The sequence below is a fragment of the Panthera leo genome, chromosome B2, assembly GCF_018350215.1.
Source record: "Panthera leo isolate Ple1 chromosome B2, P.leo_Ple1_pat1.1, whole genome shotgun sequence".
NCBI lineage: Eukaryota > Metazoa > Chordata > Mammalia > Carnivora > Felidae > Panthera > Panthera leo.
The window spans coordinates 33,318,559-33,338,414 of record NC_056683.1 but is presented as its reverse complement, the minus strand read 5'-3'; the positions used below and the strand labels follow the sequence as shown (position 1 = coordinate 33,338,414).

Below are 19,856 nucleotides of genomic sequence, written 5' to 3'. Positions count from 1 at the left end.
ATAAACCACAACCAATGTTTAGTAAGTTTAATTTGCTTTTTTCAGGTGGTTCACAGAACCAGTACACTCAAGGTTTGATTAGATAATGCAACATTAAAATTTCCCAATACTGACCAGTATTCCAGTTCATCAGATACATTCTCATTGTTTTCCTCAAAGAGAGGGGAATGGAGTGACCTTTTATTGACAGTGATTAGCAGTAATAAGGCTACTGTATATAATTGGCAATCCCCAAGAATCCTTTCCTCTATCATTCAGTTTCATAGGGAGAAGAGTTTTGAAGCTGTTCTCTTTTGAAGCTTTCCTGAGCATGTCTTAAAAGATTCCAATTCTGTTCAGCACCCTGATGGGGGGGGAGTGGGGAGAAACAGTTTGGACTCACAAAGTTGAGCAAATCTTTTATATCTTACACTAAAACCCATGGCTTTAAACATATATTTAGCCAGTGAAGAAGACACATCACATTTGGGGCATTCCACAAAGAAATGCTGTAAGACTCAGGCTAAATCTTGACCAAAAACTAATAAACTGGGGGAAGGAAGAAAAAGCAAATAGTCTCTCAGCTCCAACAGGAATTTTTTTTAACGGTTATAGGAACTATAGCTATTTCAATTTGAGATATTAGATAAGGCTGAAACTTATAAACAACAAGGGAGAAAGATCACATCCCAAGCCTGGCCATTTAACAAAGCCTCACCGTTTAAGGTTCTCCCAGAGTGCGTCTTCCTTGTGTCTGTTGTAAGAGATGGGGAAAATAATCCCCCCTCAACAATAGCTACTAACTACTATCCATACCTACCTAGAGGTGAATGGGAATATTCCTATTCTAGTAGAAAGTGGGGAAAGATCTAGGTGAGGGCCGTAGTCTCTGGAAGGATAGTACATCACACCAGCTTCTCTTGAAAGAGTAAGGACTATGGTAAGTCACAAGGCAATGAGAGCTTTTGTAGTTCTCAACCAAATGCATTGCAGCAATGTTCAGTTGTTTCCATTGTTTTGTGATGTTACTATAACTGATTTTAGAAGTTTAGGCAAATATTAAATGAGAAAAAAACAAACCTTCAGTGTTAAGGTTTGAAATGGCAAGTTCCCATATCACTATGGGAATACTTCAAACTACTTGCTTTCCACCAGCCCTTGAACTAGTCTAAGGGGAAACTAATGTAAATGGGTTAAATGGGAGCATTTAAATTATGGGGCATGTAAGGGATAATGTTTATCCCTCGTATATTCCATACACAGAAACCATTCCTTTCAGAAGCATGAAAAGGGTACATAAAATTTGAGGCCCATGGCAAAATGGGTGGGGTGGGGGGGGTGGGAGGTGGGGGTGGGGATGGGAGATTAAATAATACAGCAAAAGCAGCCATCACAAAAATAGAACCTATTCCTTCTGTCTTAAATCAAAGAAATGAGGTTAATTATTCCAGTGAGATGAAAACAAATCTGAGATTGATAATCATCCCTGTAGCTCAGCTAAGAGATAATTAACTAGTCCCTACACACTAAAGCCGGTCTCCAGCACGTCCATGTAAACGGGAAATCTAGACAATCATAGATGATACATAGTTGTAAATGTTTCACAGCTGAAATGATGATGTGCAGCAGCTGAAGTCTTTGAGGGATAGTGGTGCTATCACTCCAGACATTTTCTTGAGGTATTATTTCTTGTTCACAGAGTCTTAGAGCTCCAAGGCAGAAATCATAAGCAGTCCAAAGCACTACTGTTTTCCTTCCATTTTTTTTTTTTCTTTACATTTACCCTGAGGACTACCAAGAAAGTCTTCTTGCTCCCAGTGAATAGGAGTATGAAGTTATACAAGATGATTGTTACTAAAATTTCATGGGACCATGACCCCCACATTTCCTGGAGGAGGATTTCAAGACACAATAGCCAAAACTGCCACGTAAGTCAGAAATTCTAGGGCACCATTTGTCACATAGACAAGAACTCTGGAGAGCCCAGAAACCTGACTGAACTCTGGTCACTAAAGGGGTTAGCCTTGATGCCTGCCAGAATTGTTTGTATTGCCTACCAGCAAGCACAGGCTTAAGGTGAAGGTATTCCAAGCAATACCTATTAGGCATTTTCTTTGCATGGAGGGATGCCAGAGGGATATGGTGGGTGGGGGAGGTGAAGAGGGGAAGAGAATCAGAATGTGGTTTTAAACCAATTCAGGTGAACCTAAGGTTGAATGATTCTATTTTCCAGCTACTGAATCTCCCTCCTCTAAGAACATTAGAAAGGCCATACTTGAGAGGACCAGTGATCCATTTTTCTCAACATTATGCCTTCCAAAGGAACACTAAGGGGGAGTTTATGGAGGGACACAGTTACCCTCTCAGTTGTATTTCACCAAATAGCCTTAGTTTTCTAGAATTCCTTTGGAAGGTCACCATACAAGGATTCCTCTTAAACCTTCAGCACCTGTACATAGGTTCTGCCAACACCACTTCTTGGACAATGAGCTCCTTAAGTTTCTGATTGGCTATGGGAAGTGCTTTCTTGTACCGAAGGCTATGAAGTTGAGCCCTAGAGCTTGTATTTCAGGACTTGGTGAACACGTCCTTCCTCCTGTTTATCTGACGTCACACCACCCTTAGCTTTCGTCTTTCCAGAATTGGAGCCAACATCTTAAATATGTGTACTCATGTGGAAGTATCTCCACTCTCTGATAATTTTTGCTATTCTCTTGACCTTTCTTCCCTTCACCATATATTTTGCAAATAAGGTCACTAGAAATGCACAGACAATTTAAGCCATTAAAATGGTTTTGTAAGGGGTCCTGTTTTCTGTATTGTCTTCATGTGCCTTTCCTGATGATGCAGTTGGGTTTTGAGCCACAGCAGCACACTGACCCCTCCTTCCCTTCAGCAATGGTTAAGTTTCTGTGCTGAGTTCTGACAGAGCTTGCTGCCTCACTGGTTGCTGGTAAGTACTTTACTTTACACTTACCTAGACTGAACCTCACCTGTGATTTTCCTGTGTGGTCACAGCCTGGCTTATGTGCCTTCTCTGGTTTTGTTATTGTTTTAAGTCCCTTCTGGTTTACCTTTTATTCCTTGGAAGTAGGGACACTTGACTGCATTATAATATCCTGCTCTCAGATTATTTATAAAAGTCTTAAGTAAGGTTAAACCAAGCGTTGACCCATAGGAAACTTCCCATTAGCATTATCTCCAGAAAGATGTTTATTCTTCAGTGTCTAAGTTTTTTCCTAAGCATGACAAAGTATTCTCGTATCTCATAGTAACTGGTGCTTTTGAAATTGCTTTAGTGACGGACCTTGACAAAAGTTCTTTGGAAGTCTGAAGAAATTATATCTTGCTCCTTCTTGAATGCATGTTTCTTTTTATCCTCAAAAAACTAGAATATGCAAGTCAGGCATGATTTCCCATAAAGGAAAATAGTTTATCTTTCCTCCAATAGGTCATGTGTGATTAAGATTTTAGTGACATCACTAAATAACTATTTTACCATCTTGCCAGTTTAGTTAGCTAATGAACTTCCGTCCAATCAACACAGCATGAAGTGTATCACAGAGCAGTATGGATGAAGGTAGAATGCTGGGGAAGAATTAGGTAGGAAAGAAAGAGGGGGGAAATAGTTGTTTTATGGGGCAAGGGGAAACCTACCTAAGTTGAAGCGTTTTTGTTTTGTTTTGTTTTTTACTTAAGTCAAAATTACACGGTTTTAAAAAGCCACAGTGATAGAAGGGTATGAGAGGCAACAGGTTGAGATGTTTACGTTATAGTTTAAAACACATTTTCAGCTCCCAAACCACCAAATGCAGAGGAGAGTGCTGGTAGAAAGTCCCAGTGCCTGGAGAGCAGATGTGCCTGGGAGCCCAGGGAGACGAAGGAAACAACTTCTGAAGTACAGCTGTGGAAGAGAGGCAGGACTCTAGGCAGGCAACAGGGGGCTCAGGATCAAGTCCCTTGGTGATTCTTACCACATCATACCTTCAACCTAGCTCAGGGAATATATTTTCTTGATTTAAATTCCAAATAAATTCTGTTACAGAATCGCATCGCAGTGATGAAGTACAACAGAAAAGAAGCTTAATACAGCTTGGCTGACTGTAGGATCAGCCAAGATGGTATGAGCTTGGCTCCCTTTCCAAAAAAGGCAGCATCCAGGTCTCCCTTACTCTTGTGCCTCTCTCAGCTCCTGCCTTGCTGGCTATTTCCTGTTCTATTCTACTACCATGGCCAAAGCTCAGGCCAAGGACTTCTCAGGTCTGCTACAGGAAGCTCTGGGACATAGAATCTTTGGTGGCTCTGTGGGTGACTGAGGAGATGGGTACCTTCTCTTGTTCACACAGGCTGTAGAGGAAGCAAATGTCTCTGCCATGAAACCAGGTGGTGAAATGGCCCTACAGTGTTGACAAGATTCCACCTAGTGTGGAGAGGGCCAAAAGGCTTTATACAGGCAAGACATGCTTGAGCCACGCACAAAGCTGCCCCCAGTTTCCTAGAACTTGGTCATACTTTGCCCTGTCTTCCACCCGAGTCAGAACAGCTAGTAGAAAGGACACCACAAGGAGTGAGGTGAGCACTCCCCAGTCCCTCTGGCATCCTTAGCAGACTTATTCAATGCTGGACAGCGCCTTCTGTCATAGGTGGTGCTATTGCTGGTGATCTCCTTCTCTCTCCTTGGCACAGATGGCTGAGCCACTGCTATCAGAGCTCAAAGAGGGGGTTATATTTCCTAATCTCCTGAAGCAGTCTTTCTTTATCCTGGTTGGCATTGGCCAATGCTCGTTTAGTTTCTATAAGTTCCTTCTGCAGGGTAGGCAATTCTTTCACCTGAGGAACAATAAATTAATTTACAGTTAATAAATAAGGTAACACGCCTTGCAGAAACATCCAGTAAAGGAGCAAGGAGGCAGAATTGAAGCAGAAAAATCCATAAATTCAGTTAGTGATCAACTAGATCTTTCTAAAAGCCTAATCCCATCTTCAGAATTCATCAGTTATAAGGACAGCAACAGGTAGAAATACACGATCAGCAAGCATTCACCTACAGTTCCTGACTTACATCCTCTATTCAGCACTTCTGGAAGTTGCTGCTAGATGATAGGTGCCCAAACTACCCAGCTATACACAGCACAGGCAACCTTTTCAGCTCTCTGAGTTTTACCAGCTTCTGAATTTACAGCCACTAAGGGTCTACGGGAAAGGTATTGTGCAGTTAGGTCCTCACCTTCTCTCCAAAAGACTCTCCTGTGGGCACCAGAAACATCTGTTCTTTGGGGGGCTGCCTCTTCTCACTCTTAGGTACTTCAGCTGATGGTGTGTCCTGAGCAGCAGCTGGAAAAAAGTAAAGGTTCTAAATAGCAAACTTCTGCCAACATGCAAGCAATTCCTAGGTATCACCCACTCCCTTACAGGACAGAAAAGGCAGAGAAGCCGGGAGGCCAACAAGCCCAACTCACCGCCTATGTGGAACACACCATCATCACTCCGTTTCACCACAACATGCTCCATGGCCAGAGTAATGGGGATAGGGCCTGGAGATGTTGGATAGATGGGGGGTATATCATCCTGCAGAAAAAAGGGAAACCACATGATGCCCTCAAACAGCTCAGAGCAGTTTGGGTGACAACCCATGCTTCTACCATCTGGCTTGAAGCGGCTTTATGCCATTGTGTATCCACACATTCTTGCAACGTGGAGAAACATAACTGAGTTTCTCCCATTCTAGAGATGGTCAAACCGAGGACAGATAACTTAATGGGCTTATACATAGTCATGTATGCCAACGACAAGGTCAGGGCTAGAGACAAGGTCTCCTCACCTAAATCCAGAATGTTTTGATAGCAACACACATTTTATGTATTACTATAACCTTCACAAAGAATGCCAAGCTGCATTTGCTCACTTGATCCTCACCACACTGTACAGCGGCCAGGGAAGCAATGATAGCAGTCACTGCCAGAATTCCTTGCCTGACAAAGTCTAGAGTAAAAACCAAAAAAGCTCCTCTCACCTTTAGGGTGATGCTGCAGTGCAGGAGTTCAATCTGCATGGGAACTACCACTGGGATCTCTTCATCCTCCAAGAAGGGCCCCAGGCCATTGAGCACCGAAGTGAACAGCTCAAGGTCACAGCCTCGAAGCAAGAAATGCAGGAAGCCATTTTGTGTGGCCAGTGGGGAGCGAACGGCTGCACCAGGCCCCACCTCAAAGCGAAGGCCCACTGCTGGCCTGATGTGGTCAGTCTTCAAAGTTGAGGATTCCTGAAAGCTTGTACCTTTCAGAAGAGAGACAGAAGGAAAACATCAATTAATTATCAGTCAGGGACTTTTCTAAGCATTTTACATACATTTAATATTCTTAAGAACCCTATGCCAAAAGTATTATCACCATTCCCATTCTAGAGATGAAGGAACTAAGGGACAGAAAATAATTTGCCCAAAGTTATACAACTTGTAAGCAGCAAGCACAGGACTTGAATGCAGGCAACAATGACCACAAAGACTGGGCTTGGCCACTTTGCTATCATGCCTCTCATGGTGGAAGGGAGGTCAAGGGCCAATGGAAAACTGGCCTTGCTATAAATCTGAGACACTGGGCTAAAGGCCAAGAAAAAACACAGGACCCTCAACTCTGCTACACTTAAACATCTCTTCCTTTCTCCAAATCTTGGTGTTCTCATTTCTCTCTGATAAAGCCAAGCAGGATCTATGCTAATCTTCTCAAAAGTCCATAAAGACCTATCACAGGTGTAGCCAAGGATATGAAACAACTTCTATACTTATATAGCTGCAAATTGTTACAAGCATTTTGGAAAACAAATCGGTATTATCTAGCAAAGTTAAAGTTATACCTATCCTAATGCCCTAGAAATTATATCCTCAGGAATGTAACTCCGAGAAACTCTCTAACACACATACCAGGAGACACGTATGAGAATGTTCAAGGCAATCCTGTATGAAATAGCAAAAAAACCCGGAAACAACCCAAATGTCTGTAAAGAAGAAGTAGAGTAATGGGTACAAGGGATATTTTGGGGGCGATGGTAATGGTTGCACAACTCTGTTAAACTGCTAAAATTTATCAAATTGTATACTTATCATGAGTTAATTTTATAAATGCAAAGTATACCTCAATAAAGCTGTTTTTAAAAAGCAAAAACTGGTATATTCATACAACAGAGTATTATATATTAATGAAAATGAATATATCATAGCTAACTCAACAACCCAGAAGAATCTGAAGAATATCAAAGAAAGAAGCCAATCATGAAAGAATACAAAATAATCCCACTTAGAAAACCTCAAAAACCTGCAAAGCTAAATAATACATTGATACAAACATGTAGAATTGCAAAGTAAAGCAAGAGAATGATAAACACAAAATTCAGGATAGTGGTTCTCTATGACAGGTGAGAGGCAGAAGAAGATCCAGGAGAGAGGCTCCTGGAGACTTCAAAGTTAATGATACTATTGTATTTATTAAACTAGGTGGGCGGGGGGTGTCTGGGTGGTTCAGTCAGTTAAGCGTCCAACTCTTGGTCAGCTCAGGTCATGATCTCATGGTTCCTGGGTCAAGCCCTATGTCCAGTTTTGCACTGACAGTGTGGAGCCTGCTTGGAATTCTCTCTCTCCCTCTCTCACTGCCCTTCCCCACCCCTCTCTCTCTCTTTAAAAATAAGTAAATACGGGAATGAAAGCTGGTGCAGCCACTCTGGAAAACAGCATGGAGGGTCCTCAAAAAACTAAAAATAGAACTACCCTACAACCCAGCAATTGCACCACTAGGCATTTATCCACGGGATACAGGTGTGCTGTTGGAAGGGACACATGCACCCCCATGTTTATAGCAGCACTACCAACAATAGGCAAAGTATGGAAAGAGCCCAAATGTCCATCGACGGATGAATGGATAAAGAAGATGTGGTATATATATATACAATGGAGTATTACTTGGCAATCAAAAAGAATGAAATCTTGCCATTTGCAACTACGTGGATGGAACTGGAGGGTATTGTGCTAAGTGAAATTAGTCAGTCAGAGAAAGACAAAAATCATATGACCTCACTCATATGAGGACTTTAAGAGACAAAACAGATGAACATAAGGGAAGGGAAACAAAAATAATATAAAAACAGGGAGGGGTACAAAACATAAGAGACTCATACATATGGAGAACAAACTGAGGGTTACAGGAGGGGTTGTGGGAGGGCGGACAGGTTAAATGGGTAAGGGGCACTAAGGAATCTACTCCTGAAATCATTGTTGCACTAGATGCTAACTAACTTGGATGTAAATTTTTAAAAATAAAAAATAAAATAAAATAAATAAGCAAATAACCTTTAATAAATAAATAAATAAATAAATAAATAAATAAATAATAAAGTACAATTATCAAAGGACTGAATCTGAGTGACAGCAGTTCCCTGATCAGACACAGTTTGATGTCAGCAGCCACACAAATGAAGAGGTGGACAGTGGCCTCCTGTATAAGCTTAAGGAGCACCTGGGAAGTGAAGATGGCTAATAGCCTACTGAATACAAAGCCCCAGAAAGACCTATGGGAGTCTCTCTGCAAGCAGGAGGCTTCACTGGAGTTACTCCCCCTAATGGCTACTGGAGAGAACGACCAAGGGCTTGGCACTTAGGACAACTATCCTTGGGGCACAGTGACAGGTGAAGCTAGGGCTGCCCCAGACAAATCCCACCAGCTCTCCTGGAATTGCTACCATCCTCACCTGGGCACTGTCCATGCAGGAACTGCCATAGTCCCACGGTTCCCAGCTGCTGGAGGGTCAGTTCCTCTGCCTGGAGGGCCACAGTCAGATCTTCACCATGCACCTCAATCCCAAAAGACACCTCATTCACCTTCAGGACCAGAACGGAGACCTGTAAAAGGATACTCTCTTAGCTGCGTCCCTCCCAAGCTTCTAGCCTTGAGCCTACCCTCTGCAGAGAAGAAAGTAGAGCAGCTGACCGGGTGAAGACTGAGGTCTTCCCCACTGGGTGAGACCGAACTGTTGGCCTCTGGTGACCCCTGGCCGTAACTATCCATAAGAGGGCTCCCTTGAACGCCAGCACTGTCCAGGACATTTGGAAGAGTTCCTGGTGGAAGAGATTCTGGACCAGACTCTGTATAAGAAAGACAACAGATGAGTTTCAAAGTCAAAAAATTCTGTTCAAATCCAATCTCTAAAAACAATGACACTATAAAAACAACAACAGCAACAACAACAACAAACATTTATGACGTTTATGAGAACAAATGGGAATTTGATGGATTTAAGGAATTGCTAATTTTTAAGAATGGATAGTGGTATTTGGTCACATTAAAAGAAAACCTATAAATGGATGCAACCCAAGTGTTCCCTGACGGATGAATGGATTAACAAAATGTGGTATAAACACACAATAGAGTATTAGCCTTAAAAAAGAAGAAAATTCTGACACGTGCTATGAAGTGAATGAACCTTGAGGACATTATGTTAAGTGAAATAAGCCAGTCACAAAAGGATTCCATTTATATGAGGTACCTAGAGTGGTCAAATTCAGAAATAGAAAGTGGAATTGTGGTTGCCAGGAGCTGAGGGAGAAGGGAACAAGGAATTACTGTTCCATGGGTACAGATTTTCAATTGTAGAAGATGAAAAAAGTTCTGGAGATGGTTGGTGATAGTCGCACAACGATGACTATACTTAATGCCACTGAATTATAGTTAAAAATGGTTAAGATTGCAAAGTTTATGTTATATATATTTTACCACAATTAAAATTTTTTTTCAAAGATCTTTAAAGTCTATTTCCTAGAGATACGTCATAAAAATATTTATGGACAAAATGATATGTTTGGAATTTGCTTCAAAATAACATGGAAGGAAGGGAAGTGAACAGAAGTATATTTGAAACAAGAATGACCATGAGTTCTTAATATTTGAAGCTAGGTAATGGGTACATGAGGACTCACTATTTGATTCTGCCTACTTTTCTACATATTTGAAATCTACATATTTGGAATAATATTCCATATTCCATAATAATAACAAAACAAACAGGGTACACACCACCCAGTTTCAGAAACAGTGCATTCTCTTTTCATTTTCATTTAGACACTCTTAAGAGACCATTTAAAAAGTGTCCAGTTCAATAAGATAAAAGAACCAGTGTAACTTCCAGTAGTGACTGATGCAATTCCTAAGAGTTACTCATTTTACCATAGACAAAGCTTCTAGTTATTTTCCAACACTAAAATACATAGGCAAAACAAAACAAAAACAGACAACACACACACACCACTGACGCCAGCCACCAAACTAATCCTACTGCCATAGCTACGTGGCTGTAAGACTAGCACTCTCTCCTTTGGTCTGAGTCTGGTTCTGTGATAAAGGTTAAGTGCTAACCCATAACCTAGAAAATGTGTGGATAAAACCAGAGCCACAAATCTATTAAAATTTCTCTTTTTTGGTCTTGGTTAAGAAAATGTCTATTTTATCAGAACTTAGCTCCTTCTGTATCCTACTGGGATACAGGCAGCAGAAAGAACCCTTTCTGGAATTCAACTTTGCCTGGCTCTGCTTCCACCTACCAGACTCCAAGAGCATCACAAAGCTATCACTGCCATCACTGTCCACTGAAATCCGATCTTCGGGGCCACTGTTATCCAATGAAACGCCATCAAATGACTGCTGAGATACCGTCCTCTTCATGGAGAAAAATCGGAGTCGGGCAGCACTTCCACTCAATGGTGCTGCCGCCCCCTCATCTATTTTGGCCATGGGCTCCCTGTTTAAAAAACAAAAACCACAAATGTGGCTTAAGATATATGTTCTGTCCCTTGCAATACCCATCGCTTTCAGCCCTAATAGTTATTTATACATAAACTCTGATGTCAACTATTACCTGCTGTAAGGGGGTCACACCATTTTCAATTGCTGGCCTTTGTGAATCCTCCGGCATTTCAAACTGCATAAGCAGCTCTGCCATATTAACATTAAATGTCAAGTTTATTCAAGGTCATCCCATTTTTAGAGGAGACCAACTACTTACAGCCCCAGTGCTAATGAAGACACCTGAAACCACCCACATCCATTCCACAAGTGTTTACTGAAAAACTTCTGCATAAAAGGCACCATACTAGGTACAGGGTGGGAGTGGAGAGTAGATAAAATAAGAAATAAGGCATCCCTTGTCCTCAGTTAATGTATAATCTATCAGGAAAGAGAAGATTTATTTATTTATTTTAACATTTACTTACTTGAGAGAGAGAGAGAGAGAGAGAGAGAGAGAGATGAGTGGGGGAGGGGCAGAGAGAGGGGGAGACAGAGAATCTGAAGCACACTCCAGGTTCTGAGATGTCAGCACAGGGGTCAACACGGGGCTCAAACCCACAAACCGTGAGATCATGATCTGAGCCAAAGTTGGACACTTAAATGACTGAGCCACTCAGGTGCCCCAGGAGAGAGGAGATTTAGACACAACTTACCAGTATACAGGAGTAAATCACACACCTCATAGAGGAAAGAGATACAAGCCAAAGGCTAGGCAATATCAAAGGGTGAGAAGAAGGGGATCAGGAATGGCTTTGTGGAAAGAGATGGCATGTGAGGTGGCCCTTGAAGGACTGTGAAAGAAGGAAGGGGGCATTCTATGGGGGAAGAAACCACATGAGCAGAGACACGGAACTAGAAAATAAAAAGCACCTTTGTAGACCAGTCAGTAGCTCAACCAGCTAGAGCTTTGGTTTTGTTGGGGAGAACAGAAAGGCACAACTCAGTGAGAATAAACCTTTAAAGATCTTTTTTTTTTTTTTAATTTTTTTCTTTATTTTTTTGAGAGAAAGGGAGAGCGTGAGCATGGGATGGGCAGAGAGAGAGGGAGAGAGAGAAAATCCCAAGCAGGCTCCACACTCGGCACCAAGCTTGAGGCAGGGCTCATGACCTGAGCCCAAATTGAGAGTTAGACACTTAAGCAACTGAGCCACCCAGGTGTCCCCTTTAAAGATCTTTTAATCTTACCTTCCCATTTTATAGCTGAAAAAACTCACTCAAGGTCATAAAGGTGGAATTAAGAAAAACCCAAGTCTCCTAACTTCTTGCTTGCTAAGTGTTTTTTTTTTTTTTCCTCTTTACCACATGGGTTGCAGCCAGATTACTGAAAAACCTGGATTAAAGATTACATATGAAAGTGCTTTTAAAACTATTAAGTAGAGGGGATATACAGGAAATCTCTGTACCTTCTGCTCAATATTGCCATGAACCTAAAACTATTCTAAAAAACAGTCTATTAAAAAACTGTAAAGTGCTGTAAGGAAATATCATAATAATTGATTATGCCACACTAATAAATTCAAACTAAATTCAGGGGTTATAAGGAAAAAGCCTGAAAGTTTCAGAGAAGAGAAATAACAAGATCAGGCCTATGTTTTAAGAATTGTGACCTGACTCTTTCAAACAAGGTAGGGAGGAAAAGACCTCCAATGAGGAAATAAATTAATGGTTTACTGAAATAGTCCACATGCGGGAACAGACAGCAGAAGCGGCCATGAGACTCCCTAGAGCAGTGTTCTCAAAGTGTCGTCCTGGTAGGAGCATCAGCATCAATGGGTGGCTTATTAGACATGCAAACAGTCAGGCCCCATCTCAGACCTACTGGATGAGGAACTCTGGGACTGGGGCTCAGCAATGTGTTTTAACAAGCCCTCCAGGTGATTCTGAAGCATGCTTCAGTTTTAAGAACCACTGCTCTGGGGATTACAGTCAGAATTTGACAAATGACTGAAAGAGGCAGAGCTAAAACACAGAGCTTGAACAAGCAGGAGAATGATGCTACTGAAGAAAAGAAAGGAACTGGTCTGGGGAGAGATAAGGAATTTAGCTTTATGTATGTGAGGCTCGACACACCCTGGAAAATCCATGCAGAACTACGTACAGTAGATAGTTTTAAATGACGAGCAGGGGAGAAAAGTCAGAACCGAAAATATAGACCACAGCAGAAGTGAGAGATGGATAAAATAACTTAGAAAGTATTAAAAAAAATGCACTGATATAAACCTTCCTGAAGCTTGGCAAATATGTCAAGAACCTTAAAAAATGTTTGTAGTTTGGGGCACCTGGGTGGCTCAGTTGGTGAAGCATCTGACTTCGGTTCAGGTCAGGATCTCACGGTTTCTGAGTCGGAGCCCTGCATCAGGTTCTATGCTGACAACTCAGAGCCTGGAGCCTGTTTTGGATTCTCTGTCTCCCTCTCTCCCTTTCACCCCCTCTCCCCACCCCCCCCAACCCCCAACTCATCTCTGTCTCTCTCTCTCAAAAATACCATTAAAAAAAATTTTTTTAATGTTTGTAGTGTTTGACCCAATAATAACCCACTTCTGGATTTTTATTCTAAAGATTCAGATATGCATAAAAGAGTAATACTCACAAAAATAAGGGCATTTAACACAGCATTGGTTCTACCTGAGAAAAACTGGAAACAGACTAAAGCCCGCCCATAGTGGAATGAATGAATAAATTAGGATACATCCATTTGCTAGAATACAATAGAGCAATTAAAAATTATGTATTCAAATACCTAATGAATGGGAAATTATTCACACTAAAACATTAAGTGAATAAAACTGGAAGTTTTCTACATGATATAGAAATAATATAATTCTATTGCCAAAAAAAACAGTATTTGTGTATACTATGTGTGTATACACAGGTAAGGATTCACATGGGTACACAGGTATATGTATAAAAATTGGAAGAAAATAGATCCAAATGTAAATAGTGGCTATCTCTGCATAGTGTTGTCACAAGTGACTTTGTTTTCTTCTTTATTCTTCTTTTTCTACATTGTTAACAAAATGAACACAAATCATTTTTATAATTTAAAACATAAAATTATGGCAAAAGCAATCAGAATACAGACAGCCTAGCGCCGTGGAACAGTTGTGTTTATAGGATAAGGGGAAGAAGAGAGCATCCAAGCTTTCTTGGCTCCTTCTGAGTAGTGTGAGTGGCCAAACAGGGCCACAGGCATTCAGGATGACTGCAGGGCTGGCTGCCACACAGGGCTGTCAAGGACAGGGAGGACCGAGAAGAGGCCATGGGACTGGAAAGTCAGAAGTCAAGGTTGGTGTTTCAAAAAAGGCTGGTGTCACACACACCTTTCTTATCTCTTTACCACCTCTCCTCTTTTCCCATCTCCCTTACGCTTCTCCATTTAGAAAAAGCAGCACGTTTGGTGACTTGGAGTCCAGGCTTTCAATCCTCACCCTACCACTCACAAGTTATACAACCTTGAACAAGTTTCTTACCTCCCTAAGTCTGTTTCCCCATCTGTAAAAGGGGGACTGATATTAGTACCTGCCTTCAGGGTTGTACAAGAATTCAATGGATTAATATTGTAAGTATTGAGGTCAGTGCCTGACACACAGAAAGTACTCAATAAATGTTGCCTAGTATTAGTATATCTATTATCCCTTTAAGTTTCCCTTCTCCTTCCTCCTAGGCTATCTGTGCCTAAGAGAACTGGCATTGCTCAGAGACCCATTTAGACCCACAATCCACTTAGACAAAGCTCTAAAGCCACTGATTTTCAAACCATGATCCTCAAACCACAAAGAGTCCCCAACAAAGATTTCCCATAGCCTTCATTATCTTTCCTAAAACCACAAGGCACCCATGGAAAAATCCATACCTTTCCACTCTTCTGACTGTGCATTTCTGTGTTTTTCTGCTTACTCCCCACTGCATCTTCAGTGCCTAACACAGAGCTGGGGACAGAGTCAGGGCTCAAAAAATTTTTGTTGAAAAAAATTTTTTTTGTTGAATAAATAGATAAAATAGATGAAATTCTTCCTTCTCTAACTCTGGCAGACATTGACAAGGTGTACCAGAAAGCAAACCCAAAGCCCCAACCTCTCTACTTATAAGATAAAGGATTCATAGGCTCATCCTTTCTAAAACTTCAGTTTCCTCAGCTATAAACTGAGGATACAAATTTCTGTAACTATCTCATGGGGCTGCTGTGGGGATCAAATCAAACAAGATACTACATGAAAGACCACTAAAAAGAATAAAATATCATGCAGATGCCAGATATCATTATTATTATTCATTATTATTCTGGGCCTATCTGTATCAATAATGGTGACTCAGTGAAAGAGGAGGGAAGATCCTATGAAGCAATAAATGCTGACTTGAAAACTCCCCAAGAATAGGCTAAGATACATGGAGGCATGTGAAAATCCAATTTCTGGCTCTTCCTCTATCACAGAATTAGAGGTAGTCCTAAAAATAAGTCTCTACAGTTGGCATACCTATATCCTCTTGGTAGCCTGAAAACTCTTCCACTGCCCTACAGGTAGCACTGAAAACTAAAGTCTTTGCCACATTAAAGAGGCCATGCTATACATTGTCCTGGACTAGATGGTGCTTCCCAAACTAAAAGTACACACAGCAGGAGGCCTTAAGCCCAATGATCAGAGCTAGGAGGAAGAAATAGGGTGAATGAAGGAGGCAGAGAACCACTCACTTGGCTGGGGGCAAGGACAACATCTTGTGCATGGTGGAGGTCATTCGGTCTCTGCCCAGACTGAAGGCATCCTTAGTCAGGGACACAGCTTCCTTGGTGAGGTCCATAGTGGCATGGAGAGCCTCTTTTGTGGCATCCTTGGTCATGTGAATAGCACTTGACAATTCTCCCTCAATGTTCTTCAAGGGGATGAGCTCAGCCTGTCCATTCACAGTGGTATCCCTGCCACTTGGGGGCTTCAACACAGCCGGTGAGGTGGATGCTTGAGCTCTGCTCAGTCTCTTGGCCTGCAAGGAATCGACTGCCTCATGGCCCTTCCCTGCCTCCTGCTGTGCAAGAGAATCTGAATCCTGTAGTTCTCCATTGCTAGGGAGAGGCAATGGCCTATCCTGGGATGCATCCAGATTTTCAATGCCACTATCCTCCAGAACCTTCTCAGGGCTTGCTGGGCCCTGGTCTGAAGAGGCATCAGACTTCAGCTCCCTATCCTCTGAAGGAGACAACTCTGAATCTATGAGGCTGGTGGTATCTGAACCTGCCGAGTCAGCTTCAACAGTCCCAGGGGTAGGATGCATGAGCAGAGCCACCTCAGCACTGGGGAAGAGGACCCCAATGCAAGCTGTCTGGTCCTGCAGGGGAGACCCGGTCATGGCCTCTGTATCCTTAGTCAGTTGTTCTTGAAGACCCTGTAGCACCTCCTTCAGGCGCAGTAGAGCCAAGTACTGGTAATGGTCAAGCCTCACACGGACATGTGCAGGGGAGTGTACAAGCATGTGAACATCTGCTGCATCCTCGAGCTCAGTCAGAGGCCCTTTGTTGTCCACACTACTGCTGCCTTCTCGCAAAACATCCATGACTTCTGTAAGGCCTGACAGGCTTTTCAAATCATGTTCAGTCTTTGACCTCTGATGGGACACAGTGTCTGGGGCAAGGACCTCAGACTGGACAGGACTGCCAAAGCTAGCTGATGGTTTCAGCCTCCCTTCTGTGGCCAAAAGGAGCTTCCGTGCCTGAGCTTGCTGCCAGCGGAGGGGCAGACAGGCCCAAATGGACAAGGGGAAAGGGGCCACAAAATTCAAGGTATGGCCTTTGAAGTTCTCTGTTCCCTCAAAATCCAAGGAGATCTGGGTGAAGTGGATGGACCAGAGATCCTGGGAAGCCTTAAGCCTCTGGGGAGGGAGGGTACTGGGTTGAGGAAGGCGGGAATCCATCTGGAAAGCATGATGTAAAAAAAGCATGTGCAGAAGGCTAAAGCCACCTGGAACCTTGGGAAAGTGAACATAATTGGAATGAAAGAACTCAGCAGCCGCAAAACCTCGGAAGAGACTTTGGAGGTCTAGACAACTACAATGTGGGGCATGACGCGTATTGGTGGCAGTCATGCCTGATGCAGAAAAGACAAGGGCCTGAGGACGATGCAACCCAGCCTGCTCTCTCTTCTCCAGCGGGAAGCTCACCTTCAGAGAGAAAATGAAACCCGATTCAGAATGGACATCTGAGTAGCTCTGCAACCTATCATTGATACACATGTGAAAGACTATTTGGGGTGTGACACTGTTTTTCTTGTATCAAAGGGACAGAGCAGAACCCTGGATTATAGCCATGGGAGAAATGCAACTATGACTGCCAACAGGGAACGAAATCCCACTCTCCCCTACCTTCAACCAGAAGGCATCTAGTCGAATATCCAAGTGTTCATCTTTCTGGCTTGAATCTTCCAGCTTGTAGATAGCTTTGAACTGCTCCAAGCTGCGGTATAAATCCAGGCAGAAGAGGTTTCCCCAGAGCAAGCTGACAGGATCCACAGTAAATGTCAGACCATTTAACTGAATGTAGAGATTGGGACAGGGAACTGGAAAGCAGAAAAAAAAGGAATCGCCATGTACAAAGTAGCACCTTGACCCTTACTTACCAGCTAAAATTCATTTTATTATGAAGAAAGCAAAGATGCATTCTCATACAAGGAAGAGTTTGTAACAAAGGTGTTCTCAACTAACTCAAACACCTACAATTCCTAACGTCAAATGAGAATATAAGCCATGGCCCCAAGGCTGGCAAATGTGAAGAGCATGAGCTAAACAGTAAGAAGTGACCAACCAGATGAGATGCTTACCTGGAAGCTCCTGATTATCGGGGAAGTAATACTCTGTGAACTCAATATGAATGGCAGAGACCTGAGTGGGTAGGTTGTGAAGTTTGCGACTACAGGAAAGGAGTGTAGATGGCTTCTTACTTGGCTGTCCAGCTGTAGAAACCTACATAATCACACACAAGTTGCTGTTAGAATCTGTACAGCATACAGAATAGAATTTCCTCAATTTCCTGAGGTTGTATAAAGCCACTACAATCCTTCCAAAATCTGTCACAGGGAGAAGAGGTTTTTTCACACGTGTTGCAGGCATTTTCACACCTGCCTAACACCATCTGCAAGTTCATTTCTCTCAGGGGAAGGTTTGAAGTGGGGTATTCAGAGGAAACTGGGGAAATCCCAGGTCCTGATCTCAGCAGCCATGCTCAGAAAGAAACAGACCAATGTGTCAATCCACTCAGAAGTAAGGGAAGCAGCCCCTGAATTCCACGATCTTGCTCACATCTGCTGCCTGCCAGATGAACTGCTCGACCCCTTTCCAACCATGCCTCCCTGTGTCCTGGGCTTCTCACCTGGTGAATGTCCAAGTCATCCACCCGTATTACCATGCAGCTAGAACGTAAGCGATTCCATGCTGGAGGCCGAAAAGCAGCTTGTCGGCCCTGAGAGGGGCTTCTCTCAAGGGAGTTCTTTTGAGGACTGGAGAGAGAATCTAAGTAAAAACAAGAAGGTAGGAAAGATAATCGGGTACATTCAACTCTCATTATTAATAGAATTAAAAGTAAAAATCCTAAGATCGTTAAGGCTATAGGTAGGAAAGAGAGCTTAACACTGCCTAGCGCCTAGGAACTCAAAATTCATACTCTCCTTAAGACCAACGCAACAGCCTACTGAATAAAGGAGGTAACAGCCTCTCTTCTACACTGCAGCTATTCCTGAAGACAACTAAGACTCTGTAAAGAAAAAAAGTCACTGATATCTCTCCATGGGATGAGGTTGGGATAATTAGCTAGTCCAGTGCTTTATCTTCACTGGATATTCAAAGGTAACTAGCAAGAAGCTAAGCAATGGGAGTCCTCCAGCTCTTTGTAACCTACCTGCTTTCCTCCGGAAGGGAGAGTCCAGCCCCAGGTGCCAGGGAGGTTTGAGACCCGTCTCCTCATGCCACTTCTCCATTTTACTCTGAAATTCCATCACCAGCTTCTGGGCCCACTGGCCTCGGGTCTCCATGGCCTCACAGTGCCGTACCCAATGTTTGCAGCTGTCACCTATGCAACAAAGAAGCAAGAAGATTTTAGTCCAAGACCACGATCCAACATCCCAATTTTTCCCTTCCATTGGTATAGTCATAGTTCAGAATCTGATCCTGTATCCCAATGCAGATTTCTATGGGATAAGTAAAAATCATCTAGTGAGAACAACTCAAGTTCTTCTGGATTCCATATGTGATTTTTCCCTAAGGTTCCCTAAAGACCAGCTGCTGACTGTCACCATCTTTGACCATGGACTATTAGAGAGGCTCTAAAACTACTGGAAGTAGGGGCAGAACATAGAGTCAAAAGCAAAATCTCAAGCACTGCCTCTCCTCCTACTCCTTCTTTATCACTCATAAAGAATCATTAACAGCAGACCCTGCAAGTTTCCAGAAGATGTCTTCTTCAAGAGGGCTATTCCCAACACCTCTCTGAGCTGAAATTCCTGGCACCCGCCTGCTGGGCAGTCAGGGATGAATCCAGGAATCTGTCCTCAGTACATGTGTGGCTGGGCAGCACCAGGACTGCTGCCATGCAGAACTGTCCTACCTGCCCAGTGGAAGGGGTAATAGTCAAAGGCCATCTTGCGAAAGGTAAGCTGCATTGCACCACCCATGAGTCTGTTTGCAGAGACACCTATAAAAGAAAAATAAGGATGAACAGTGGCAGAAGAAACAAAGAAGCCGAAACACCACTTTAAGTACTTAAAAATGCTCTTGAGGATCAGTTCCAAAGCCTGATTGATACACAAGTGCAATTGAAAGACCATGATGACCGGTGACTTGCAAGGCTGAGGCCCTCCTCTTCTGGTTTATAAAAATCAATAGACAAGACCCCCAAAATGTATATTGCATTATTTCTGTAAATGGCTGCCAGATTTTCAGAAAGGAAAAGACATTTCAAAACTCAGGATTCATGAATTACAGTCCTAGGTCTTCCACAGATACACTCTAAAACCCTTACCCCAAGGGTAAGATTGGTTCCCCCAAACCTAGCAATGCCAGGATTGTTCTGCCTCA

The 19,856-nt window shown here is 42.7% G+C and overlaps 1 protein-coding gene across 2 annotated transcripts in view; it reads right to left on the bottom strand.

The window, feature by feature from the left end:
* Positions 1–12: 12 nt before the first annotated feature.
* UHRF1BP1 (UHRF1 binding protein 1) overlaps positions 13–19,856 on the bottom strand; it is a 59,771-nt gene continuing 39,927 nt past the window's right edge. For both annotated transcript variants that reach the window (XM_042938505.1, XM_042938506.1), the window contains 13 exons: positions 19,387–19,473; positions 18,682–18,852; positions 18,157–18,296; positions 17,609–17,750; positions 17,154–17,347; positions 15,496–16,952; positions 10,562–10,758; positions 8,955–9,109; positions 8,716–8,866; positions 5,993–6,255; positions 5,439–5,547; positions 5,207–5,313; positions 13–4,809 (listed from right to left, as the gene is read on the bottom strand). In XM_042938505.1, the coding sequence (XP_042794439.1) occupies positions 4,684–4,809; positions 5,207–5,313; positions 5,439–5,547; positions 5,993–6,255; positions 8,716–8,866; positions 8,955–9,109; positions 10,562–10,758; positions 15,496–16,952; positions 17,154–17,347; positions 17,609–17,750; positions 18,157–18,296; positions 18,682–18,852; positions 19,387–19,473 (3,299 nt within the window). In that variant the 3' untranslated portion in view covers positions 13–4,683. The remainder of the gene's footprint in view (positions 4,810–5,206; positions 5,314–5,438; positions 5,548–5,992; positions 6,256–8,715; positions 8,867–8,954; positions 9,110–10,561; positions 10,759–15,495; positions 16,953–17,153; positions 17,348–17,608; positions 17,751–18,156; positions 18,297–18,681; positions 18,853–19,386; positions 19,474–19,856) is intronic.